Source organism: Rhinopithecus roxellana, chromosome 8, assembly GCF_007565055.1.
Source record: "Rhinopithecus roxellana isolate Shanxi Qingling chromosome 8, ASM756505v1, whole genome shotgun sequence".
NCBI classification, from domain to species: Eukaryota; Metazoa; Chordata; class Mammalia; order Primates; family Cercopithecidae; genus Rhinopithecus; species Rhinopithecus roxellana.
In genome coordinates this window covers 17,471,657-17,498,805 of record NC_044556.1, presented here as the reverse complement: position 1 = coordinate 17,498,805, position 27,149 = coordinate 17,471,657, and the positions used below count along the sequence as shown (strand labels likewise).

The 27,149-nt window shown below is 51.7% G+C and overlaps 1 protein-coding gene across 4 annotated transcripts in view; it reads left to right on the top strand.

The window, feature by feature from the left end:
- IL12RB1 (interleukin 12 receptor subunit beta 1) overlaps window positions 1–17,122 on the top strand; it is a 32,589-nt gene extending 15,467 nt beyond the window's left edge. The window contains exons 8-18 of one of the 4 annotated variants that reach the window (XM_030935545.1): window positions 104–223; window positions 2,015–2,097; window positions 3,248–3,485; window positions 5,199–5,366; window positions 6,393–6,530; window positions 8,633–8,788; window positions 11,776–11,910; window positions 13,808–13,904; window positions 14,913–14,988; window positions 16,048–16,132; window positions 16,520–17,122. In XM_030935545.1, coding sequence (XP_030791405.1) covers window positions 104–223; window positions 2,015–2,097; window positions 3,248–3,485; window positions 5,199–5,366; window positions 6,393–6,530; window positions 8,633–8,788; window positions 11,776–11,910; window positions 13,808–13,904; window positions 14,913–14,988; window positions 16,048–16,132; window positions 16,520–16,551 — 1,328 coding nt within the window. In that variant the 3' untranslated portion in view covers window positions 16,552–17,122. Of the gene's footprint in view, window positions 1–103; window positions 224–2,014; window positions 2,098–3,247; window positions 3,486–5,198; window positions 5,367–6,392; window positions 6,531–8,632; window positions 8,789–11,775; window positions 11,911–13,807; window positions 13,905–14,912; window positions 14,989–16,047; window positions 16,494–16,519 lie in introns of those variants that run through there. The other 3 variants (XM_010386630.2, XM_030935544.1, XM_030935543.1) reach the window with 3 other exon arrangements.
- The last annotated feature ends 10,027 nt before the right edge of the window (window positions 17,123–27,149 follow it).

The window sequence follows — 27,149 nt, the reverse complement described above, 5'->3', positions numbered from 1 at the left end:
GCTCTGTACACAGTTGGAGCTCGATAAGTGCATGATGGCTAAGTGACTGGTGCCAAGTCCTGGCCAATTCTTACAGCCTGATGTTTGACCTGCTTCTCCCCAGAGTCCTGCCTCTGTCCCCTGGAGATGAATGTGGCCCAGGAATTCCAGCTCCGACGACGGCGGCTGGGGAGCCAGGGGAGTTCCTGGAGCAAGTGGAGCAGCCCTGTGTGTGTTCCCCCTGGTAAGATCACTCCGGGCACAGGAACAGGGGCAAGCGTTAGAAATAAGGCAGCAGCTGGAGGTGGTGGTGCACCCCTGTAGTTCGAGCTGCTCAGAAGGCTGAGGCGGGAGGATCACTTGAGGCCAGTGATTTGAGACCAGCCTGGGCAACGTAGTGAGACCCCATCTCTAAAAAATAAAATAAAATGGGGCCGGGCGTGGTGGCTGATGCCTGTCATCCCAGCACTTTGGGAGGCTGAGGCAGGCGGATCACTTGAGGTAAGGAGTTCGAGACCAGCCTGACTAACACGGTGAAACCCCTTCTCTACTAAAAATACAAAAGTTAGCTGGGGATGGTGGTGGGAGCCTGTAATCCCAGCTACTTGGGAGGCTGAGGCAGGAGAATCACTTGAACCCTGGAGGTGGGAGTTGCATTGATCGGAGATCACGCCACTGTACTCCAGCCTGGGCGACAGGGCCAGACTATCTCAAAAAGTAAAATAATAATAATAATAATAATAATAATAATAATAATAATAAAATAAGATGGAAAAAGAAATAAGGCAGCAAGTATTAGAAACAAGGTGGTAAGTGTTAGAAATAAGGCAGAGGGAGAAATGGGTGCTCAAACCCTGACAATGTGGCATCTGGTCTTGCTACACTCACTTTAGGGTTTTTTGTTTTGTTTTAAGACAGTGTCTTGCTCTGTCACCCAGGCTGGAGTGCAGTGGTGCAATCTTGGTTCACTGCAACGTCTGCCTCCCAGGTTCAAGTGATTCTCCTGCCTTAGCCTCCCAGGTAGGACTACAGGTGACCACACCCTCACCCAGCTAATTTTTTTTATTTTTAGTAGAGATGGGGTTTAACCATGTTGGCCCGGCTGGTCTCGAACTCCTGGCCTCAAGTGATCGTCCCGCCTTGGTCTCACAAAGTGCTGGAATTCCAGGCATGAGCCACTGCACTCCGCCCACTACAGAGCTTTATCAAGTGAGAATCATCAGGCTGAACCTCACAGTGTCTCAAGGACAATGTCACCTACAGGTGGCAGGGTGTACTAAATGGCTGCTGCCCTGACCCTGGGTAACAGGGAAATGAGTGAGAGGGTTTCAAATCATGCAGAAAGACCTAGTGCTGTGGTTTATGCCTGTAATCCTAGCACTTTGGGAAGTTGAGGCCTGAGGGTTGTTTGAGGCCAGGAGTTTGAGACAAGCCTGGGAATCAAAACGAGACCCTGTCTCTAGTCTATAAAACAACAGCAACAACAACAAAACCCTGCAGAGAAATACATTTGCATTCAAAGAGAAACTTAGAGGCCAGGCGAGGTGGCTCATGCTTATAATTCCAGCAGTTTGGGAGGCTGAGGCAAGCAGATCACAAGGTCAGGAGTTCGAGAACAGCCTGACCAACATGGTGAAACCCCATCTCTACTAAAAATAAAAAATTAGCCAGGCGTGATGGTGCACGCCTGTAGTCCCAGTTACTCGGAAGGCTGAAGCAGGAGAATCGCTTGAAACCGGGAGGCAGAGGTTGCAGTGAGCCAGGATCGCACCATTGCACCCCAGCCTGGGCGGTAGAAAACAAACAAAAAACAAACAAACAAACAACAAACCTTAGACAACATGAAATTACAGGTGGCAGTTATCCCTGGGGATGCAAGCGGTGTTAATTTTTCTTCCTCAGTTTTTTCTCTTTTCTGCAATTTGGGGCAGCAAGGGATTTTCACTTTGTGAATGTGGAGAATCCATCATTTACAAAGAAAACATCCATCAGTCTTTCCTCCCAATTCATCTGGTTGGTTTGGTTCTGATTGCAGAAAACCCCCCACAGCCTCAGGTGAGATTCTCAGTGGAGCAGCTGGGCCGGGATGGGAGGAGGCGGCTGACCCTGAAAGAGCAGGTAACGGGGCTGTCACAGGGCTGTGGGGTGGCCTGGGATGGGGAACAGGAGGCAAAAGGCTGGAGGCCGATGAGCAAGTGGGAGATGGAGGGAGGAGAGTAGAGGTGGCAGTAAGTGGGCAGATTGTGGGTTTAACTCCAAAGGTCATAGGGAGCCATGGAGTGTGTGTGAGCAGGGGAGGGACATGACTGGACTCAGATGTTCACAGGCTTTCCCTGGCTCCTGTGTGAGAAACAGAGTGTGTGGGAGTTGCACAGAAGCCAGAAGGCCAGGAAGGAGACAATGATGACTGCATTTGCCTGGGTAGCAGGTTATTGCTTTAAGTCCCAGAACAGGCCGGTGTGGTGGCTCATGCCTGTAATCTCAGCATTTTGGGAGGCCGAGGCAGGTGGATCACGAGGTCAGGAGATCGAGACCATCCTGGCTTACACAGTGAAACCCCGTCTCTACTAAAAATACAAAAAAAAAAAAAAATTAGCCGGGCGGGGTGGCGGGCGCCCGTAGTCCCAGCTTTTCGGGAGGCTGAGGCAGGAGAATGGCGTGAACCCGGGAGGCGGTGGAGCTTGCAGTGAGCTGAGATTGCGCCACTGCACTCCAGCCTGGGCGACAGAGTGAGACTCTGTCTCAAAAAAAAAAAAAAAAGTCCCAAAACAACCCATTAAGTGCAGTCTGATTAGCCCCATTTTACAGAGAGGGAAACTGAGGCACAGAGGGACTATTTCTGTTGAGACAAAACTGGCAAATATTCCACTCATTGACTTTACCATAGTCGTCTTAGCCAGGTCCCTAATGGGCTGTTACTATAAAGCTGTAGCAAAAATCCTTTACTTCCTATGTTCCTCTAACTCAAATTCCTTTCCTAAGGAAAAATGTTCTGCTTGAGGTAACTGGGTTAAAGATGGAAACATTTTTTTTCCTGAATGTCAGTGGGTTTTGTCAATTTCCCACTTCCCCCAAACTAGATGTGTGCTGGCGGTGAATGGCTGTCCACTTTGCCAGCATTGAGGTTTATTATTTTTTTAATTTTTGATGCATGTTATCGACTGTGGCCTTTGGCCAAGTCTGTCCTCATAGGCTGTGTTCTGCTGTCTCCCTATGGGATGATGAATGTGATCAGGTCCCCACGAGCTGTCTTTCATACTCCTGACAGCCAACCCAGCTGGAGCTTCCAGAAGGCTGTCAAGGGCCAGCGCATGGAGCGGAGGTCACCTACCAACTGCAGCTCCACATGCTGTCCTGCCCGTGTAAGGCCAAGGCCACCAGGACCTTGCCCCTGGAGAAAATGCCCTATCTCTCGGGTGCTGCCTACAACGTGGCTGTCATCTCCTCGAACCGATTCGGTCCTGGCCCAAACCAGACGTGGCACATTCCTGCTGACACCCACACAGGTGCCTCCTCTGGGTGGGGAGGGCGGTATGAGGGCCCCTCAGAGCTGAGCACCTACTCTGAGCCTCAGCTAGACCAGGGTGAGAGGAGTGAAGCAGAAAATTTTAAAGCAGTGCCTAATTTAGGGGTATATCAAAAATTCAGTAATCAGCCAAGTGCAGTGGCTCATGCCTGTAATCCCCATGCTTTGGGAGGCCAAGGCAGGTGGATCATTTTTAGTAGAGATGGGGTTTCACCACGTTGGCCAGGCTGGTCTCGAACTCCTGACCTCAGGTGATCCACCTGCCTTGGCCTCCCAAAGCATTGGGACTACAGGCGTGAGCCACCATGCCAGCCTAATTTTTGTATTAAAAAGTAGAGATGGAGTTTCACCATGTTGCCCAGGCTGGTCTCAAACACCTGCCCTCAGGTGTTCCACCTGCCTCAGCCTCTCAAAGTGCTGAGATTACAGGTGTGAGCTACCGTGACCGACCTACTATTATTATTTTTGAGCTAGGTTCTCAGTCTGTTGGCAGACTGGAGTGCAATCATGGCTCACTGCAGCCTTGAACTCCCAGACTCAAGTGATCCTTCTGCCTCAGCCTCCGGAGTAGCTGGGACTATAGACGTGCACCACCACACCTGGTTAATTTTTAATTTTTATTTTTTGTAGAGACGAGTCTTCCTATGTTGCCCAGGCTGGTCTCGAACTCTTGGGCTCAAGTGATCCAACCCATCTCCACCTCCCAAAGTGCTAGGATTACAGGTGTGAGCCGCCACACCCAGCCTGATCCCGTATCATAGTGAAATGGTGCCTGTAAAATTCTCAGCATTGGCTTGGCACATGCAGTCGGTACTCAATAAATGGCTGTTGCTATCCCCAGAATTGCAAGCAGTATCCATCTCTGACATTCGTGCAGACACCCTGGCGGGAGGGAGTGGGAGAGATTTGCCCAGGGACTGAGTGGGTGTGTGCTCGTGCTTCTGAGTTTGGCATGAGATCACCAGTGGGGCCAGTCAGGCCGGGGAGGCCTGGTCTTGCATCTCACTCTCCGCCCAGGCGAGGCAAGCAGTGGGCGGCCAGGTATCTGCCGCAGCCGGAGACGCCTACAAGGCTGGAGGTGGGTGTAATGGCAGTACAGGAAGCCCTCATGGTGAATATCCTGGTAAGGAGACAGCAGTTAGGCTGGAGGAGGACTCAGCTCATTCAAACACCATCTGCTGACTGGATGCGGCGGATCACGCCTGTATCCCAGAACTTTGGGAGGCCAAGGCAGGTGGATCACTGGAGGTCAGGAGTTTGAGACCAGCCTGGGCACACGGTGAAACCTCGCCTCCACCAAAAAAAAAAAAAAAAAAATTAGCCGGGCATGGTGGCACGTGCCTGTAGTCCCAGCTACTCGGGAGGCTGAGGCAGGAGAGTCGTTTGAACCCGGGAGGAGGAGGTTGCAGGGAGCCAAGATCATGCCACTGCACTCCAGCCTGGGTGACAGAGCAAGACTCTGTCTCCAAAGAAAAAAAACAAAAAAAAAAAAAAACAAATGCCATCTGCTACCCACTTTGTGCCTGGCTCCCTAGGCAGCCTCCAGTGCAGGGAAACAGCCAAACACAGACACCCCTGGGCTGTAGGGTCAGAGGTATAGACGAAAGGGTGGGAGAGAGGCTGCAGGAGCCAGAGAAGGGGGCTGGGGAGAGGGACGGCAACTGTCTGATGGGTCTCTCCCCTCTCCTTCCAGAAACAGTGGCTCTGAATATCAGCATCGGAACCAACGGAACCACTGTGTATTGGCCAGCCCGGTCTCAGAGCACGACGTACTGCATTGAATGGCAGCCCGTGGGCCAGGACGGAAGCCTTGCCACCTGCAACCTGACGGCGCCTCAAGACCCAGATCCGGCTGGAATGGGTAATGGCCTGGAACGGCCTGCCTCTGCTCCTCCTCTGTGCCCTCCCTTTTAGCTCCTGGTGGGTTCAAACCTGCAGGGAAGGCACATAGCGGGTGTCTAAGGCCCAGAGAGGTGTTGCTGCTTACTCGAGGTCATACAGAGGTAGGGACAGGGTGAGGTTCGGAGCCTCTCACCCATATGGGTCTGGAACCTCCTGCTGGCATCCTGAGCTCAGTTCCAGGCAGATCACACACCTGTAGGTAATGAATCTCACATCCTAAGATGTTTGTTAAATATTCAACTGCGCCAGAGAAGGTGGCAGTTCGTGAGATGCTGGTGGCAAATTAATGAGGAGTCTTTAGGGAAAGGGGGGGACTGCGAGGCTCAGGTAGACTCTCATTCTCCTGCTTCCTGCTCTGGGCCTTGCCAGAGCCCCAGAAAGCCCCAACCTCAGCCTGTTCCTTGAGGAATTCACAGCCTGAGGAGACAGAACTGGACACGGAACCCCTGACCCCATTGGCCTGGTGCGGTGGCTCACGCCTATAATCCCAGCACTTTGGGAGGCTGAGGCAGGTGGATCACCTGAGGGCAGGAGTTCAAGACCAGCCTGGCCAACATGGAGAAACCCTGTCTCTACTAAAAATATAAAAATTAGGCAGTCGTGATGGTGCACATCTGTAATCCCAGCTGCTCAGGAGGCTGAGGCAGGAGAATACCTTGAACCCGGGAGGTGGAGATTGCAGTGGGTCAAGATCGCGCTATTGTACTCAAGCCTGGGTAACAGAGCAAAACTCTGCCTCAAAAAAAAAAAAGAAAGAAAAAGAAGCCCTGGTTCCACGGAGTAAGGGCTGGGTTAGAGGAGGATGGGGATGGGGTTGGGTGCATTGCATAGAGAGGAGATCCTGGAGGAGGGGATATTGGTGCAAGGGCTTTGAAGCATGAGTAGGAGTTTTCTGGGGGTTCCCGGCAGATGGCACAGCCAGTGCAAAGCTGCAGAGGTGGGAACACAATCTACTGAATGGCCTGGCCTTTGCTTATCCTTCCAGCAACCTACAGCTGGAGTCGAGAGTCTGGGGCAATGGGGCAGGAAAAGTGTTATCACATTACCATCTTTGCCTCTGCGCACCCAAAGAAGCTCACCTTGTGGTCTACGGTCCTGTCCACCTACCACTTTGGGGGCAATGGTAAGTACCCAAACCTGCAGGTTTACGTTATTTTTTCTTTTTAAATAATTTTAAAAAATAGAGGCTGGGCATGGTGACTCACACATGTAATCCCAGCACTTTGGGAGGCCAAGGTGGGTGGATCACCTGAGGTCAGGAGTTTGAAACCAGCCTGGCCAACATGGTGAAACACTATCTCTACTAAACATACAAAAATTAGCCAGGTGTGGTGGTGGATGCCTGTAAGCCCAGCTTCTCGGGAGGCTGAGGCAGGAGAGTTGCTTGAACCCACGAGGCAGAGGTTGCAGTGAGCCGAAATCATGCCACTGTACTCCAGCCTAGGCGACAGAGCAAGAACCTGTCTCAAAATAAATAAATAAAATAAAATAGATACAGGGTCTCACTGTGTTGCCCAAGTTGGTCTCAAACTCCTGGACTAAAGCAATCCTCCCACCTTGGTCTCCTGAAGTGCTGGGATTACAGGTGTGAGCCGCTGCACTCAGCCACCTGCAGGTTTATCTCTATGGAGGATTCAGCAGGAACTTTCAGTGTCAGGAGAAGAAAACGAGCATTTAGAGGCACCTGCAGCATGTCAGGCCAGACATATGGAGGTCAGCTCAGTGGACAGCAAAGACATTCTGAGTGGCATTGTTCATATTTTTCTTTTTTTGGAGACAGAGTCTTGCTCTATTTCCTAGGCTGGAATGCAGTGGCACAATCATAGCTCACTGCAGCCTCAAACTCCTGGGATCAAGTGATCTTCCCACCTCAGCCTCCTGCGTAGTTGGGACTACAGGCGTATGCCACCATGGATGGCAAATTTTTTTCTTTCTGTAGAGACAGGGTCTCGCTATGTTGCCCAGGCTGGTCTTCTGGTCTTGAACTCCTGGGTTCAAGAGATCCACCAGCCTCAGCCTCCCAAAGTGCTGAGATCACAGGTGTGAGCCATTCTGTCTGGCTTAACAGCGTTGTCCTTTTTTTTTTTTTTTTTTTTTGAGACAGCATCTTGCTATGTTGCCCAGGCTGGAGTGCAATGGTGGCATAATCTTGGCTCACTACAACCTCCGCCTCCCGTGTTCAAGCGATTCTCCTGCCTCAGCCTCCTGAGTAGTTGGGATTACAGATGTGTGCTACCATGCCCAGCTAATTTTTTGTATCTTTAGTAGAGACAGGGTTTCAGCATGTTGGCCAGGCTGGTCTCAAACTCCTAATCTCGTGATCCACCTGCCTTGGCCTCCCAAAGTGCTGGGATTACAGGTGTGAGCCACTGCGCCCGGACAGCATTGTCCATTTTATGGATAAGAAAACTGAGGCCCAGGGAAGGAAAATGACAGTGACTGAGTGGCAGAACCAGAATTAAAACCCAGCCCACCTGACTCTGTGGCCAATGCTACCCCCGTCTCTGGACAGTGAGAAGCTGAGCATTCAGGAAGTGCTCAACCAGCACTCCTTTTTTTTTTCTTTTTTTTTTTTTTGAGACAGAGTCTCACTCTCTGGCCCAGGCTGGAATGCAGTGGTACGATCTTGGCTCACTGAAACCTCTGCCTCCTGGGTTCAAGCAATTCTCCTGAATCAGCCTCCCGAATAGCTGGGATTACAGGCGCCCACCACCACGCCCGGCTAATTTTTGTAGTTTTAGTAGAAACAGGCTTTCACCATGTTGCTCAGGCTGGTCTCGAACTCCTAACCTTAAATGAGCTGCCCTCCTTGGCCTCCCAAAGTCCTGGGATTACAGGCATGAGTCGCCGTGGTGGGCTTTTTTTTTTTTTTTTTTTTTTTTTTTTTTTTTTTTTTAAGACAGGGTCTTGCTCTGTCGCCCAGACTGGAATGCAGTGGTACCATCTAGGCTCACTGCAACCTCTACCTCCTGGGCTCAAGTGATTCTCCTGACTCAGTCTCCTAAATAGCTGGGATTACAGGTGCCCACCACCATGCCTGGCTAATTTTAGTATTTTTAGTAGAGAAGGGGTTTTGCCGTATTGGCCAGGCTGGTCTCGAACTCCTGGCCTCAAATGACTCACCCACCTCGGCCTCCCAAAGTACTGGGATTATAGGAGCGAGTCATTGTGCCAGGCCTCGACCAGCACTCTTGGCGTTTACTATGACAATGGTACTGGTTGCAGCCTCAGCAGCTGGGACACCGCACCATGTCTCAGTGAAGAATCATAGCTTGGACTCAGTGTCTGTGGATTGGGCACCATCCCTGCTGAGCACCTGTCCCGGCGTCCTAAAGGAGTATGTTGTCCGCTGCCAAGATGAAGACAGCAACCAGGTGTCAGGTACGTGAGGCAGTGCAGACGTGGCTCAGGTAAGAAGGGAGGATCCTCGCCTGAGATCTCCTTTGCTGTGTGACCCTGGGCACCTTGCTGTCCCTCTCTGAGCCTTGGTTATCAGACCTTTAAAACAAGAGAATTGGCCGGGCACGGTAGCTCGTGCTTGTAATCCCAGCACTTTGGGAGGCCAAGGCGGGTCGATCAGCTGAGGTCAGGAGTTGGAGACCAGCCTGACCAACTTGGAGAAACCCCCTCTCTCCTGAAAATATAAAATTAGCTGGGTGTGGTGGCGCATGCCTGTAATCCCAGCTACTTGGGAGGCTGAGGCAGGAGAATCGCTTGAACCCAGGAGGCGGAGATTGCAGTGAGCCAAGATTGCACTGCTGCACTCCAGCCTGGGTGACAGAGTGAGAACTCTGTCTCAAAAAACCAAAAACAAAAACAAACAAAAAACAAAAACAAGAGAATTAGACTTCAGGGTTTTTTTTTTTTTAAATTTAATTTAATTTAATTTTTATTTTTTTGAGACAGAGTCTCGCTCTGTTGCCCAGGCTGGAGTGCAGTGGCTGGATCTCAGCTCACTGCAAGTTCCGCCTCCCAGGTTTACACTATTCTCCTGCCTCAGGCTCCCGAGTAACTGGGACTACAGGTGCCCGCCACTGCGCCCGGCTAATTTTTTGTATTTTTTAGTAGAGACAGGGTTTCTTTTTTTTTTTTTTTTTGAGACAGAGTCTCGCTCTGCCCCCAGGCTGGAGTGCAGTGGCCGGATCTCAGCTCACTGCAAGCTCCGCCTCCCGGGTTCACGCCATTCTCCTGCCTCAGCCTCCCAGAGACAGGGTTTCACCATGTTAGCCAGGATGGTCTCGATCTCCTGACCTCGTGATCCACCAGTCTCGGCCTCCCAAAGTGCTGGGATTACAGGCGTGAGCCACTGCGTCTGGCCTTTTTTTTTTTTTTTTTTTAATTTTACAGCCAGGGACTCACTCTGTGCCCAGGCTGGAGTGCAGTGGTGCTATCATAGCTCACTGCAGCCTCAACCTCCTGGGCTCAAGCGATCCTCCCACCTCAGCCTCCCTAGTAGCTGGAAACAGAGGTACACACCACCGTGCACAGTTAATATTTTATTTTTTGTAGAAACAAGGTCTTGCTATATTGCCCAGGCTGGGGTTTTTTTCTCTTTTTTTCTTTTCGAGAGGGAGTCTGGCTCCGTCACCCAGGCTGGAGTGCAGTGGCGCAATCTCAGCTCACTGCAACCTCCGCCTCCTGGGTTCAGGCAATTCTCCTGCCTCAGCCTCCCAAGTAGCTGGGATTACAGGCACCTGCCACCATGCCTGGCTAATTTTTGTATTTTTAGCAGAGATGGGGTTTCACCGTGTTGACCAGGCTGATCTCGAGCTCTTGACCTCAGGTGAACCACCCGCCTTGGCCTCCCAAAGTACTGGGATTACAGGTGTGAGCCACCATGTCCGGCCTTGCCCAGGCTGGTTTCAAACTTCTGACCTCAAACTATCCTCCCACCTTGGCCTCCCAAAGTGCTGAGATTAGTTGTGAGCCACTGCACCCAGCTGAACTTGAGGGTCTTGATCACCCCTTGCAGACCCTGGAGAAAGCTGGGTGGGCACCAGCCAAGTGCTTATGGTGTGTTGGGTTCATCCATGGGAGGCTGCCCTTCACATGTAACAGCAGCTGGACTCTCATCAAGCAGGGATGACTTGTCTCCATGCCACAGATGAGGAAACCGAGGCCTGGAGGGGGGATCTGATGAGGGACAGGAAAGCCCACAAAATGGGGTTTAGCTGGGAGGGTTCTTGGCTTTCCCCAGGAAAGAGTTCAAGCGCACGTCGGTAGTGTTAGAAACTTTTACTGAAGTGGCCATGTACAGCAGCAGCAGAAGTCCTGCTCCTTGCAGAGCGGGAACACCCCACAGGCAGGGTAGTTACCTCTCATATTTATACCCGCTTTTAATTATATGCAAATGAAAGGTCAGTTTATGCAGAAATATCTAGGATGAGGGTGGTAACTACCGGGTTGTGGGATCATTGCCATGGACAGGGTGGTAATTTCTGGGTGTTGCCATGGTAATGGTAAACTGACATGGCACACTGATGGGTATGTCTTATGGAAAGCCCAGGACCTGTTTTACCTAGTCCTCAATTTGGTCCTGTGTCCAAGCCCTGCCTCCAGAGTCCAATACTGCCTCCAACCTCAGATCCATCTGCCCAAGGATCCAACAAGTCATCGGCGCGGTGGCTCACGCCTGTAATCCCAGCACTTTGGGAGGCCGAAGTGGGCGGATCACTTGAGGCCAGGAGTTCAAGACCAGACTGGCCAACATGGTGAAACCTCATGTGTATTAAAAATACAAAAAATTGCCGGGCGCGGTGGCTCAAGCCTGTAATCCCAGCACTTTGGGAGGCCGAGACGGGCGGATCATGAGGTCGGGAGATCGAGACCATCCTGGCTAACACGGTGAAACCCCGTCTCTACTAAAAAATACAAAAAACTAGCTGGGCGAGGTGACGGGCGCCTGTAGTCCCAGCTACTCGGGAGGCTGAGGCAGGAGAATGGCATAAACCCAGGAGGCGGAGCTTGCAGTGAGCTGAGATCCGGCCACTGCACTCCAGCCTGGGTGACAGAGCGAGACTCCGTCTCAAAAAAAAAAAACAAAAAAAAACAAAAAATTAGCTGGGTGTGGTGGTGGACACCTGTCATCCCAGCTACTCAGGAGGCTGAGGCATAAGAATTGCTTGAACCTGGGAGGTGGAGGTTGCAGTGAGCCGAGATCACACCATTGCACTCCAGCCTGGGCAGCAGAGTGAGACTCCATCTCAAAAAAAAAAAAAAAAAAATATTGAGTTGAATGGGTGCATTAAGAGAAGAGATTTTAGCAAAATGCCTATGAATCCCCACCCCACCCACAGGCTGTGGTAGCCCAGCCTGGCCTCTGAGGAGTAAAAGGGTCCCAGGATTCAGGATTGCCTCTCCCACTGCAGAGCATCCCGTGCAGCCCAGAGAGACCCAAGTAACCCTCAGTGGCCTGCGGGCTGGTGTAGCCTACACAGTGCAGGTGCGAGCAGACACGGCGTGGCTGAGGGGTGCCTGGAGCCAGCCCCAGCGCTTCAGCATCAGTGAGTGGAGGGGGTGGGACCCAGTTATTTGCACTGCACTTCCCATAATGATCTTAGCAGCCCTTCCCTCACCCTCATTCCCTCCATGGCTCCCTACCGCCCTCAGAAGAAAGTAGCAGCTCAACCTGCTCCCACTGCCTTCTCTTGTAGCTTTCTCTCACACTCCAGGAGCCTTGCCCGTACAGGCCCTTCCCTCCCTCCTGCCTGGAATGTTTGTTTCCCCATGGTCCAACTCCTATTCATCCTTCAAAACTCAGCTCAAAAGTTCCCTCCTCCAGCAAGCCTTCTCTGCCTCCTTCTGGCCATGCCCTTGTCTACAACTGTCCCTCCTCCCTGGTCTGACACCGTGGATTGGGGGTAGATGTGTCAAAGTATCTGGGGGCTCTTGGGGATGAGGGAGGTGCAAGAATCTGTTCATTGAGCGAGACATAAATCAATGCAAAAATAAGGAGGTAGGCCGGGCGCGGTGGCTCAAGCCTGTAATCCCAGCACTTTGGGAGGCCGAGGCGGGCGGATCACAAGGTCAGGAGATTGAGACCATCCTGGCTAACATAGTGAAACCCCGTCTCTACTAAAAAATACAAAAAACTAGCCGGGCGAGGTGGCGGGCGCCTGTAGTCCCAGCTACTCGGGAGGCTGAGGCAGGAGAATGGCGTGAACCCGGGAGGCGGAGCTTGCAGTGAGCTGAGATCTGGCCACTGCACTCCAGCTTGGGAGACAGAGTGAGACTCCGTCTCAAAAAATAAAAATAAAATAAGGAGGACGCAGGTGAAGCCCAGTGCGGTGGCTCACGCCTGTAATCCCAGCACTTTGGTAGGCTGAGGCTGGAGGACTGCTTGAGCCCAGGAGTTCAAGACCAGCCTGGGCAACATGGTGAGACCTCATCTCTACAAAAAAATATTTTAAAAATAGTGGGGTGTGGTGGTACACACCTGTAGTCTCAGCTACTCAGGAGGCTGAGGTGGGAGGATGGCTTGAGCCCAGGAGTTCAAGGTTGCAGTGAGCCGTGACCGCACCACTGCACTTTGGCCTGGGCAATGGAGCAAGACCCTGTCTCAAAAAAAAAAAAAAAAAAAGGAAGAAGAAGAAGAAGGAGAAAGAAGAAGAAGAGGAAGAGGAAGAGAAGAAGAGGGAGGAGGAGAAGGAGGAGAAGGAAGAGAACAACACAGGCTCTGTTGTCTGGGGTGCATGGTTATAAGAGATTCAGAGATCAAATGATCCCTGTACCTGCCACGGTGTCCTTTCAGTTCCAAGAGAACCAACTGGAAGCCAGAGAACAAAAGAGTCAGGGTTGGTATGGGGCAGGCAGGCCTGGGTCCAGGGGCAGCCACAGTGCCCTATGTGTAGGCTCTTGGAATTACAGAGTTTTTTTTTTTTTTTTTTTTTTTTTTTTTTTTTTTTTGAGACAGATTTTCTCTCTTGTTGCCCAGGCTGGAGTGCAATGATGTGATCTCGGCTCACTGAAACCTCTGCCTCCCGGGTTCAAGCGATTCTTCTGTCTCAGCCTCCCAAGTAGCTGGGATTACAGGCGCCTGCCACCACGCCCAGCTAATTTTTGTATTTTTAGTAGAGATGGGTTTCACCATATTGGTCAGGCTGGTCTTGAACTCCTGACCTCAGGTGATCTGCCCGCCTTGGCCTCCCAAAGTGCTGGGGTAACAGGCATGAGCCACTGTGCCCGGCCTGGAATTACAGAGTCTTGAACACTTCCTGCATGCCAGGCCTTTATTCCTTGACAGCTACTGGGCAGGTGGGTTCTGTGGTCTCCCAGTGAGAAGCCTGTGGCATGCGCACCAGGGTCAGCAGCAAGTTCATGAAGAAACCGGGCCCTCCCAGCTCCTTCCCTGAGGAAGAGGCAGGAGGTAGCCCTCTGCCAACCCACGCTCTCCCACCCCAGAAGTGCAGGTTTCTGATTGGTTCATCTTCTTCGCCTCCCTGGGGAGCTTCCTGAGCATCCTTCTCGTGGGCGTCCTTGGCTACCTTGGCCTGAACAGGTAACTGACACCTCTTACTGTTACCATAGTGATGGTAATGATGCCAGGCAGGGGAGCCCCAAAGTGGAGCTTAGCCCACTGATTGGGTTCTTGGCTCTGCCTAGGAAAGAATTCAAGGGCAAGCCAGAGGTAGAAAAAAACAGCTTTACTGAAGAAGCAATTATAGCTCCGTGACTGCCTCTGCAGAGCAGGGCTTTCCTGTAGGCGGAGAGTAGCCACTGAGAGCGGTTTTGCAGTCAGATTTATACTTACTTTTAATTGCATACAGATTAAGAGGGCAGTTTATGCAAAATTTCTTTTTCTTTTTTCTTTTCTTTTGTTGCTTCCTTTTTTGAGGTGGAGTCTTACTCTGTCACCCAGGCTAGAGTGCAGTGGCACGATCTTGGTTCACTACAACCTCCTCTTCCCGGGTTCAAGCCATTTCTCATGCCTCAGCCTTCCAAGTAGCTGGGACTACAGGTGCGTGCTGTCACACCCAGCTATTTCTTTTGTATTTTTAGTAGATACAGGGTTTCACCATGTTGGCCAGGCTGGTCTTGAACTCCTGACCTCAAGTGATCCTATGCAGAAATTTCTAGGGAAGGGTAGTAAGTTTTGGGTCCTTGGGTCATTCCCATGGAAAGGGGCGGTGACACTGGTGGGCATGTCTGATTGAAAGCTCCTTTCAAGCCGAGCGCAGTGGCTCATGCCTGTAATCCCAGCACTTTGTGGGGCTGAGGCTGGCAGATCGATTTAGGCCACAGATTGGACACCAGTCTGGCCAACATGGCGAAACCTGTCTCTACTAAAGATACAAAAATTAGCCGGGTGTGGTGGCACGCATTTGTAATCTCAGCTACTCGGGAGGCTGAGGCAGGAGAATAAGTTGAACCTAGGAGGCAGAGGTTGCAGTGAGCTGAGATCGCGCCACTGCACTCTAGCCTGGGCAACAGAGCGAGACTCCATCTCCAAAAAAAAAAAAAAAAAAAAAAAGTTCAGCTCCTCTCACCATCCCCCTTTCTTCTTCAGGGCCACACGGCACCTGTGCCCGCCGCTGCCCACACCTTGTGCCAGCTCCGCCATTCAGTTCCCTGCAGGGAAGGAGGTAAGGACTCCTTTTCTAATCCTAAGTCTTTTTATTGGGTGCACACGCTGGACAAGGGTCACGCATTAGCTCATTTTATTCTCCCCCAATCCGTCAAGGTAAGGACTCCAAAACCAGGGCTCCAAACCCCTTCCCATTTTAAAGACAGGCAAGCAGAGGTCCATTTCCTGGCACTAGAAACAGAACTCAAAGTGGCTTTATTATAAAGGGCACCTGATGGAAAAATCCTAAGGGAGTGGGCTTCTAGATATGGCTGAATCCAGCGACTGGGGTCTATCTCGGAGCTGCCCATTCAGGGTTCTCCACCAGGCATGCCGAGCCTTCTCTGATTGGAAGCAAGGTGTCCATTCTCCCCATTAACTGGGGCAAAAGTCTCAGGGCCATCACTGATTGGTCCAGGTTTGTTCACAGGCTCTTCCCTGAGCCTATGGCTGGAACCAGAGGGTTAGGGAAGGGTCTGATGGGTAGGCTGGCCAGGGTCACATGACCAGTGCTAGAGCTGAGGTGGGGCCACTGCACTGTCAGCCACACCATCTGTGAAAAGAGGGGAGGGAAATTTCCCAAAGAGAGAGGGAAGTGCTCTTCCTAAGAGGGGCTGAATGGGGGTCAGTGAGGCAGAGTTCATCCTCAAATTGGTCTCTCTATCTATATATATATATTTCTTTTTCTGTGGAGTCTTGCAATGTCACCCAGCCTGGAGTGCAGTGGCGCCATCTCGGCTCACTGCCACCTCTGCTTCCTGGGTTCAAATGATTCTCCTGCCTCAGCCTCCCAAGTAGCTGGGATTACAGGTGTGCACAACCAAGCTCAGCTAATTTTTGTATTTTTAGTAGCGATGGGGTTTGGCCATGTTTGCCAGGCTGGTCTCAAACTGCTTACCTCAAGTGATCCACCCGCCTCAACCTCCCAAAGTGCGGGGATGACAGGTGTGAGCCAGTGTGCCCATCCAGGTCTCAGGATTTTAGAGAATTTAGCCAGCAGAGACCTGGTCCGTTCCATCCTGCTGTGGACAGGAAGTAGAACTCTGCTCACAGCTGTGGCCCTACCCTCCCTCTGCAGACTTGGCAGTGGATCAACCCAGTGGACTTCCAGGAAGAGGCATCCCTGCAGGAGGCTCTGGTGGTGGAGATGTCCTGGGACAAAGGCAAGAGGACTGAGCCTCTTGAGAAGACACAGCTACCTGAGGGTGCCCCTGAGCTGGCCCTCGATACACAGCTGTCCTTGTAGGATGGAGACAGGTGCAAGGCCAAGGTCCTGGGGCCCAATGGGCCAGACGGTCAGGGGTGCAACCCTGCCCCGGGGGTGGGGGGCTAGATGTCCATCGCTCCTGGAGATCAGGGCCTGTAGGCTTGAGGGAGAAATGGGAACATCCACTTTGTCTTACACACACAGGAAGAGCGACTATCTCAATCACAACGGCTGGTTATTAAGCACTTATGGCATACCCAGCCCATTCCATCCACTCACATGATTCCCTGCCAAATTTCCACAACCGCGCCCTGAAAGGAACCATAACTGTTGTATTTTACAGATATGATCACTGAGGCTCAGAGAGGGGGATGACTCGCCTGAGGATACGCAGCACACACAGGAGTCAAATTTGGACCCAAATAACCCAGAGCTCCTCCAGGCTCCAGTGCACCTGCCTCCTCTCTGCCCGGCACCTGTTGCCACGCATCCTGTGGGGGAACCCTAGATGCCGCCATGAAATGGAAGCTGCTGCACCCTGCTGGGCCTGGCATCCGTGGAGCAGGAGCAGACCCTGCCATTGACCTGTTCTGGAGTAGAATAGACTGGGAATGGGGGCAAAGGGGGCTCAGATGGATCCCCGGACCCTGGGCTGGCCATCCACCCCCAGGAGCACTGGATGGGGAGTCTGGACTCAAGGGCTCCCTGCAGCATTGTGGGGTCTTGTAGCTGGGAGGATCCAGGCCTATGGGGGAAGGGGACTGTAAACAGTGTGGAAAAAATGATAGTCCTCCCATCCCATCCCCACCCCCCTATAAAATGGGGGTGATGATAATGACCTTACACAGCTGTTCAAAATCATGGTAAATGAGCCTCCTATTGGGTATTTTTTCCCGTTTGAAGCTTGAATGTCCTCAAAATCTCAAAACACGAGACTTTGAGTTCATTCATTCATTCATTCATTCCACATATATTTATTAATCTCTTCCTCTGGGTCTCCTCCAGGAGCACCTAATCTGGGGGAGACAGAGCCGGATGACAGCTGGGAACCCTGCTAAGCTGGGACTGAGCAGGGGAAGGGACGGCCTAGGGGGAGTGGAGCAGCCGGGTACTCCCGTAACAGGAACCGTGGTTTGCCCCTACGCTCCTTCCTCTTCACGCCCAGCAACTCACAGCAGGATCCTTGCCCCCCTTACACACCCTGAATCCTCCCTCTTTCTGCCCACACTCTGCAGCCGCCTCCCCCTGATCTCCACTGCGGTCTGAGCCGAGGTGTTGGGGGGCTCCTGAAATCCCACCCCAGTCCCGGCGATTAGCGGGTAGTCTCAGATTCCCCCCATGGCCACCAGGTGGCAACAGCGGCGCGCGTTTCCCCGGCCGGAGCCGCCCTGCCTCCTCCTACCGTGTTTGCTAACAGACTTTTCCGGTTTCAGAGGAGGGGAATTAAAACCCAGAACTACTGAATTTTGTGGCAAAAAAAGGGTGAGACCTCTCTGGGAGAGACCTCTTGCAGCCAGTAGGGCCAGGAGGCAAGAGTCCCAGGCCCTGACCCTTTGGTGGGGGGACCCCGGTTTCCCCATGGATGCATCCAGATGGGGAAACAGAGGCCTGGGCTCCCGTGTCCCAGCCCCACAGTGGGTGCTCAGAGCTTTGCAGATGCCTCCCGCCCAGCTCCGGATCTGCCACATCCCAGCTTCTGCTCAAACCGTTCCCTCCACCAGGCTTGCCCTCCCTTGAGCGTTTATCTTCCTTTTTTTTTTTTTTCTTTTTGAGATGGAGTTTCGCTCTTGTTGCCCAAGCTGGAGTGCAATGGCACGATCTTGGTTCACTGCAACCTCCGCCTCCCGGGTTCAAGTGATTCTCCTGCCGCAGCCTTCCAAGTAGCTGGGATTACAGGTGCCCGCCACCATGACCAGCTAAAATTTTTTTGTGTTTTTAGTAGAAATGGGGTTTCACCATGTTGGCTAGGCTCGTCTCGAACTGCAGACCTCAAGATCCACCCGCCTTGGCCTCCCAAAGTGCTGGGATTGCAGGTGTGAGCCCTGGAGGCCCCTGGAGTTGGCCGCAAACCCACCCCTATGCACAGTCTCTTGGATGCGAGAAGCAGGAGACAGGCAATGTTTATTGTGCAGCAGCTGGGACTTTTGCCAGAGTGCATGGGGAAAATGTGCACCCTGCTTCCGCTAGTGGGAGGCTGAGCTGGACAGAGGGAAGCCTGGAGCTTGGAGCCTCTTTCCTTCCCACCGTGGGGACGCCTGCCTGAGAGAGGAGACTGCAGGGAGGACAGTAGCACCGAGATGAAGCATTGGTTCCTGGATCCAGCCTTACCTGAAATGCAATATTTTCCATCTGGTTCCTCTTTTTTAAAAAATATTTACCGGGCACAGTGGCTCATGCCTGTAATCCCAGCACTTTGGGAGGCCGAAGCAGGCGGATCACGAGGTCACCAGATTGAGCCCATCCTGGCTAACATGGTGAAACCCCGTCTCTACTAAAAATGCAAACATTAGCTGGGCGTGGTGGTGGGCGCCTGTAGTCCCAGCTACTTGGGAGACTGAGGCAGGAGAATGGCGTGAACCCGGGAGGCGGAGCTTGCAGTGAGCCGAGATGGCGCCACTGCACTCCAGCCTAGGTGACAGAGCGAGACTCCATGTCAAAAATATATATAAATATAAATAAATAAATAAATATTTTAGACTGGGTGCAGTGGCTCATGCCTGTAATCCCAGCACTTTGGGAGGCCGAGGCAGGTGGATCACCTGAGGCAGGAGTTTGAGACCAGCCTGGCCAACATGGCGAAACCCCATCTCTACTAAAAATACAAAAATTAGCCGGGCATGGTGGCAAGCACCTATAATCCCAGCTACTTGGGAGGCTGAAGCGGGAGAATCGCTTGAACCTGGAAGGTGGTGGTTGCAGTGGCCAAGATTGTGCCACTGCACTCCAGCCTGGGTAACAGAGCGAGACTCGGTCTCAAAAATAAACAAATAAATAAATAAATATTTTATTTTTATTTTTTATTTATTATTTATTTTTTGAGACAGGGTCTCACTTGTTGCCCAGGCTGGAGTGCAGGAGCGCCATCTTGGCTCACTGCAGCCTCCACCTCCTGGGATCGAGTGATCATCCAGCCTCAACCTCAGGCTCAAGCTACCATGCCCAGCTAAGTTTTTTGTATTTTTTGTGGAGATGGGGTTTTGCCATGTTGCCCAGGCTGGTCTCGAACTGCTGAGCTTAAATGATCCACCTGCCTTGGCCTCCCAAAGTGCTGGGATTACAGGCATGAGTCACTACACCCGGCCTCAGTCACCTCATCCCTGTTTTGATGAAGCCACTTTGAGTCCTCCTTCTGCCCCTAGAAAATGACCAACAGGAGGTTCTTTCTGGGCCTCTGCTTGCCCATCTATAAAATAGGAAGGGGTTTGGAGTCCTTTTCTCAATGGGTTCAGCAAGTTTGCTTAGCAGGGCCCTGGCCTGGTAAATATTGAGCAAGGGCTGCTATACAACTATTACTCCAGGGCTCCTCAGAGCAGCCATGCCTCAGCTTCTCCCAGCAGCTCCAGGGGTCAGGATGATGTTAGCCCCCATTTCACAGCTCAGTTTCATTCATTCATTCAAGAAATCAGGGTCGGGCGCGGTGGCTTACACCTGTAATCCCAGCACTTTGGGAAGCCAAGGAGGGCTGATCGCTTAAGCTCAGGAGTTCAAGGCCAGCCTGGCCAACCTGGTGAAACCCCATCTCTACTGAAAATACAAAAATTAACCAGGTTTGGTGGCACACGCCCATAGTCTCAGCTACTTGGGAGGCTGAGGGAGGCTGAGGGAGAATCATCTGAGCCTGGGGAGGTCAAGGTTGCAGTGAGCTGAGATCATGCCACTGGACTCCAGCCTGGGTGACAAGGTGAGACCCTGTCTCAAAAAAAAAAAAAAAAGTCAGCATTCAGTGCCTACTGTATAACAGGCCCCATCTTGCACAAGTCAGGATCTTCTTGATCATGAGGGAGTCTTAGCTGGGTGGGAAGGCAGACACTAATCTAATTATCACACAGAGAGTCATGAGAAACCGTAAGGGCGACGAGTGGGGATGTGAGGAGTAGGGAGTGAGGGAAGGCTTCCTGGAGGAGGCAATGCTGGACTAAGGTGGTAAAGAGGGACCAGAAGAGGGAATGCAAAGGCCCTGAGGTGGCTAGTGGGGAATGGTGAGGGATGGGGGAAGAGGTTGTAGCCCACGTGAGGCTGGGGACATATGGGCCAGAGTTGTTTTTTTTCTTTTGAGATAGGGTCTCGTTCTCTCACCCAGGCTGGAGTGCAGTGGCGTGACCACAGCGCACTGCTGCCTTGACCTCTCAGGATCAACTGTTTCTCCTTCCTTAGCCTCCTGTGTAGCTAGAACCACAGGCATGTGCCACCACGCTCAGCTTAGTTTATTTGATTATTTGTAGAGACAGAGTTTCACCATATTTCCCAGGCTGGTCTCTTACTCCTAGGCTCAAGTGATCCTCCTGTCTTGGCCTCTCAATGTGCTGGGATCACAGGCATGAGCCACTGCACGCGTGGGCTAGGGTTTTATTCTTAGGTTGTGGGGTCCTGGAGCTGGAGAGTCAGGGCCTGACTGGTGAGATGTTCAGAGTTTATTCTGGCTGCAGTTCAGCTGGAAGTGAGTGATTCATCTTGTGAGCCTCAGTTTTCTGGTCCATAAAATGGATGTGGTCAGGCAGTCTCTCCAGAGCCCCTGCCCCTCTTCCCACCTCCCCTCCTCTGTCTCTGTCTTTCCTGATCCATCTTTTCCCTTCTCCATGGCTCCCACCTATAGGTGGGAAGCCTGTCTCCATCAGGGAGATAGGCTGCCTCAGTTTACCTCCCCAGGTACCTTCCTTCTCTGTCTCTCCAGTAGCCTCTGGGTTTGGTCAGAAACAGATGTTGTCTCTGCCTCTGCCCTTGAGCCAGGATGGGACTGAGGTGTCAGAGGTTTCTGGGGACCATGGGCTGCAGGAGATGACCCCTGGACTCAGGGTAGCTCCTGGCCTGGCCCCTGATACTTTATTATCTGTGCCCCAGATGCCAAGCCTTCTGCCCAGGAAGCCCCTTCTTCCAACTCTGCCCTCTGCCCATTTCTTTCTCTCTCTCTTTTTAACTCATTTCTTTCTTTAAAAAAAAAAAAAAAAATTTAAAGTAGAGATAGTCTTGCTATGTTGTCCAGACTGGTCTTGAACTCCTGGGCTCAAGTGATCCTCCTGTCTCAGCCTCCCAAAGTGCTGAGATTACAGGCACGAGCCACTGAGCCCAGCCTTATTCCTTTTTTTTTTTTTTTTTTTTTTTTGTTAGACGAAATCTCACTCTGTCGCCCAGGAGGCTGGAGTGCAGTGGCGCAATCTCGGCTCACTGCAACCCCGCCTCCTGGGTTCAAGCAATTCTTCTGCCTCAGCCTCCTGAGTAGCTGGGACCAGAGGCACCCACCACCACGCATGTATGGCTAATTTTTGTATTTTTGCTAGGGACAGAGTTTCACCATGTTGGCCAGGCTGGTCTCAAACTCCTGACCTCAGGCGATCTGCCCACCTCGGCCTCCCAAAGTGCTGGGATTGCAGTCGTGAGTCACCGCGCCCAGCCATTCCTCCTTTTTTAAGATACATTCACACACCATACAATTCACCCTCTTAAAGTGTACAGTTTACACACTTGCAATCCTCAGCATTTTGAGAAGCCGAGGCGGGAGGATCACTTGAGCCCAAGAAGTTGAGGCTGTGGTGAACCATAATTGTACCACTGCACTCCAGCCTGGGTGACAGAGTGAGACCCTGTCTCAAACAAAACAAAACAAAACAAAACAAAAACGGTATAATTCAGTGGTTTTTGTACAATCACAGGTTGTGCAACCATCACTCATACCTAATTCTAGAACATTTTCATCTCCCCAGAAAGAAAACCTCGTTCCATAGTAACCATTCCCCATTCCCCTCCCCTAGCCCCTGGCAGCCACTAATCTGCTTCCCGTCTCTATGGATTTGCCTGTTCTGGGCATTTCATATCAATGAAATCATACAATATGTGGCCTTTTTGTCTGTTCTTTTGTGAAAGAAACTCAGATGTTTTTGAAACCCATCCTCGTTATAGTGTGTGTCAGGGTTTCATTCTTTTTGATGGCTGAATAGCATTCCATTGTGTGGATGTGTCACTATTTATTTATCCACTCAGCCATCAATGGACATTTGGGTGGTTTCCATTTTCTGGCTATTGTGGATAGTGGAGCTCTGAGCGTTTGTGTACAAATTTTGGCATAAACACCTGTTTTCAGTTTTCTCCGTCTATATCTAGGAGTGGAATCACAGGGTCATGTGGTAATTCTGTGTTTAACTTCTGGAGGATCTGCCAAACTTCCACACGTCAGCTGTACCATTTCACATTCCCTCCAGCAAGGCATGAGGGTTCAAATTTCTCCACATCCTCATCAACACTTTTATTTTCCTTTTTATTTTTTCTTTTTGAGACAGGATCTCGCTCTGTCACTCAGGCTGCAGTGCAGTGGCGTGATCTCGGATCACTGCAACCTCTGCCTCCTGGGTTCAAGCGATCATCCTCGTGCCTCAGCTTCCCAAGTAGCTGGGATTACAAGCTCTTGCCACCAAGCCTGGCTAATTTTTGTATGTTTAGTAGAGATGGAGTTTCACCATGTTGGCCAGGCTGTTCTGGAACTCCTGAGCTCAAGTAACCCGCCCACCTCAGCCTCCCAAAGTGTTGGGATTACAGGTATGAGCCACTGTGCCTGGCCACCTTTTTCTTCTTATCGTTCTCCTTCTCCTCCTTCTCCTTTTCCTCCTCCTCCTCCTTTTTTGATGATGTCTTGCTCTGTTGCCAAGGCTGGAGTGCAGTGGCGCTATCTTGGCTCACCACAATCTCCGCCTCCCAGATTCAAAAGATTCTCCTGCCTCAGCCTCCTGGGTAGCTGGGATTACAGGTGTTAGCCACCATGCCTGGCTAATTTTCTTATTTTTAGTAGAAACGAGGTTTCACCATGTTGGCCAGGCTGGTCTTGAACTTCTGACCTTGAGTGATCTGCCCGCTTCAGCCTTCCAAAGTGCTGGGATTACAGGCATGAGCCACCATGTCTGGCTGGATTATTTATCTTTTTGACCCTTATCAGATACATAATTTGCATATTTTCTCCTAGTCTGTGGGTTGTCATTTTTTCTTTTTTTTCTGTCTTTCTTTCTTTTTTATCTTATCTTTTTTCTTTTTTTATTTTTAGATAGAGTCTCCCTCTGTTGCCCAGGATGGAGTGCAGCGACGCAATCATAGCTCACTGCAGCTTCAAATTCCTGGGTTCAAGCCATCCTCCCACCTCAGCCTCCCCATTAGCTGGGACTATACAAGCACACACCACCACACTTAGCTAATTTTTTGATATTTTTTGTATAGACAAGGTCTCATTTCACTATGTTGTCCAGGCTGATCCTGAACTCCTGGGCTCAAGCGATCCTCCTGCCTCAACCTCCCAAAGTGCTGGGATTACAGGTGTGAGCCACTGTGCCCGGCCTCTCTTAATAGTAGCCTTTGCAGAAGAAAAGTCTTAGATTGCATGGAGTCGGGTTGATCTATTTTCCTTTGCTGGCTTGTGCTTTGGGTGCGTTACTTAAGAATCCTCCTGATCTTGATAAACCCCTCTTGCGGGCACCTCTCCCATCCTCCCCGCCCCTAGCCCCCACCTCTGGCCTGTCCTTCCCCCCTCCTCCCCTCCCCACCTCCCGCCCCGGTTTGGGGCAGTGGCCTGTGGCTCCGTCCCCGAATCGGAGGCCTCCATCAATGTTTAATAACTGAGCGGACGGAACCTTGGCGGAGACGGAGACACCCCGCCCGGCACTATGCGCTACGCGTCCCCACGGGCCGTGCCACGATCACGCAGGGCCCCGCTTTCCAGGTGGGGAAACTGAGGCACCGGAAGATTGAGATGGGGACGCGACCTGCCCGGTCCCAGTGGTCGGGGCCACGGCCGGGCTCCCTCCCCGAGTCCTCCCCATCTTCCCTGGCCTGGAGCTGCTCCTGGCTCCGGTCCCCGCTCTGGGCTGACCCTGCCAGCAGGAACCGCCTGCTCCCCCGTGCGGTTCCTGCCGAAACCAAAATACCCAGCAGGAGGGGAAAAAAAACACCCGCCAGGCGGGCTGGGGGTGGGGGAGGGGAAGAGGGGCGGGTTTCTCCTCCGGGTTGGAGACTGAAGGGGCCAGGGATCACACAGTCGACAAATGTCTCAAGGATCCAGCCGAGTCCTGGCTCTGCCTCCAACTAGTTGTGCAGCCAGGGCTTCTCCGAGCCTCAGTTTCCCCATCGGTGCAATGGGGGTAGTTAACCCCCCGGGGGGCCTATGAGAGGTGAGACGGAGCTAGGTGAAGGAGGTGCCCAACCCTCCAAATATCATCACCTTCAATACTATTAAACCTTATGTGCTGGGATCGGGAGCTCCAGCCAGGGGCTCCTCTGGCTGGGGAGGAGGGCCCTCTTCTCCCAGTGGCTGGTCCTGTACCCCTAACCTCTTTTTTTTTTTTTTTTTTCTTAACCAACTGAACAGCAGTGATCTTTATTTTATTTTATTATTATTTTGAGATGGAGTTTTGCTCTCCTTTCCCGGGCTGAAGTGCAATGGTGCAATCTCGGCTCACTGCAACCTCTGCCTCCCGGGTTCAAGCGATTCTCCCGCCTCAGCATCCCAAGTTGCTGTGATTACAGGTGCACACCACCATGCCTGGCTAATTTTCTTTTCTTTTTTTTTTTTGTTTTTTTGAGACGGAGTCTGGCTCTGTCGCCCGGGCTGGAGTGCAGTGGCCGGATCTCAGCTCACTGCAAGCTCCCTCCTGGGTTTACGCCATTCTCCTGCCTCAGCCTCCCCAGTAGCTGGGACTACAGGCGCCCGCCACCTTGCCCGGCTAGCTTTTTGTATTTTTTTAGTAGAGACGGGGTTTCACCGTGTTAGCCAGGATGGTCTCGATCTCCTGACTTCGTGATCCGCCCGTCTCTGCCTCCCAAAGTGCTGGGATTACAGGCTTGAGCCACCGCGCCCGGCCCTAATTTTCATTTTGTTTTATTTTGAGACACTGTCTCTGTCTGTCACCCAGGCTGGAGTGCAGTGGCATGATCATAGTTCACTGCAGCCTCCTGGGCTCAAGGAATCCTCCCACCTCAGCCTCCCAAGTAGCTGAGACTGCAGGTGTGTGCCACCAAGCTCAGCTAATTTTTGAATTTTTTGTAGAAAGAGCACTCACTCTGCTGCTCAGGCTGGTCTCAAATTCCTGGCCTCAAGCAGTCCTCCCATCTCTGCCTCCCAAAGTGCTGGGATTACAAGCATGAGACACTGTGCCCCAGCCCCACCCCCTAGCTTCCTATTTCCTTCCTCCCTCCCTGTCTCTCCTTATCTCTCATGTCTTATCTTCCTGTCTTTCTCTGTCTGTCTCTATTTCTCTGTCTTGCCTTTTTTTTTTTTTTTTTTTTTTTGAGACAGAGTCTCACTCTATTGCCCAGGCTGGAGTGCCATGGCGCAATCTCGGCTTACTGCAACCTCCACCTCCCAGGTTCAAGTGATTCTCCTGCCTCAGCCTCCCAAGTAGCTGAGATTACAGGCGTGTGCCACTCCACTATGCTAATTTTTGTATTTTTAGTAGAGATGGTGTTTTACCACGTTGGTCAGGCTAATCTTGAACTCCTGGCCTCAGGTGATCCACCCTCCTCAGCCTCCCAAAGTGCTGGGATTACAGGAGTGAGCTACCGCACCTGGCTTCTTTTGCTTCTTTCTGTCTCTCTCCCTGTGCCTCTCTCTCTCTCTTTGTCTCTTGTCTCTCTGTCTCTCTCCTTGTCTCTTTCTATGCCATCTTTTTTTTTTCTTTTTCTTTTTGTAGAGGTAAGGGTCTCATTATGTTGCCCAGGCTGATCTCTAATTCCTGGCCCCCAGCAATCCTCCCCGCTCAGCTTCCCAAAATATTTGTGTCATCTTTCTATCTTTGTCTATCTCATTTCTCATCTCTCTCCCTGTCTCTCTCCCTGTCTCTCTCCCTGTCTCTCTCTCTGTCTCTGTCTCATCTCTCTGTCTCACTTTTGTCTCTGTCTCTCTATCTCTGTCTCCCTGTCTCTCTTTCCCTGTTTTTCTGTGTCTCCCTTTCTCTCTTTGCCTTTTTCTCTGTGTCTCTGTCTCTCTGTGTGTCTCTCTCTCATCTCTCTCTGTCTCTGTTTCACCTGTCTCTGTCTCTCCCTGTCTATCTCTCTGTGTCTCTGTCTCTCACTGCCTCTGTCTCTCCTTGTTTCTCTGTTTCTTTGTCTCTTTTTTTTATTTTTGGAGACAGAGTCTCACTCTGTGGCCCAGGCTGGAGGGCAGTGGTGCAACCTTGCTCACTGCAACCTCTGTTTCCCAGTTCAAGTGATTCTCCTCCCTCAGCTTCCCAAGTAACTGGGATTACAGGCCCCCCACCATCATGCCTGGCTAATTTTTGTATTTTTGTAGACATGGGGTTTCACCATGTTGGTAAGACTGGTCTCGAACTCCTGACCTCAAGTGATCCACCCGCCTCAGCCTCCCAAAGTGCTGGGATTACAGGCGTGAGCCATTGTGCCCGGCCCCACTTCCATTTTTAGGTGGGGAAATAGGGCCTTGTTCCTGAAGAGTCTCGTGCAGGTGTCCCAGCCCCAGTGGCTTCACAGTCACCCTGGTCCAGCTGCTGGGCTCTGTGACTCTGCGGCTATCCTGGGCCTCCCGTTCTAGGGGCCTGTCCTATAAATGGTCAGCCCAGAAGGTTCCACCCCGACATACTGGACAGTGACACCCCCACCTCCCAGAGCTGGTTTTCCAGCAGGCAGTCTGGTGGGAAGCCCAGGCCACGTCCCCGTGGTGTTGGCTGCTGCCTGGTGCAAGCCAGGAATGGGCACCGGAGGTGATGTTTAGGGCGAGGCTTTGGGCTCAGGTTTTTTTTCTTTTCTTTTCTTTTTCTGGTATATAA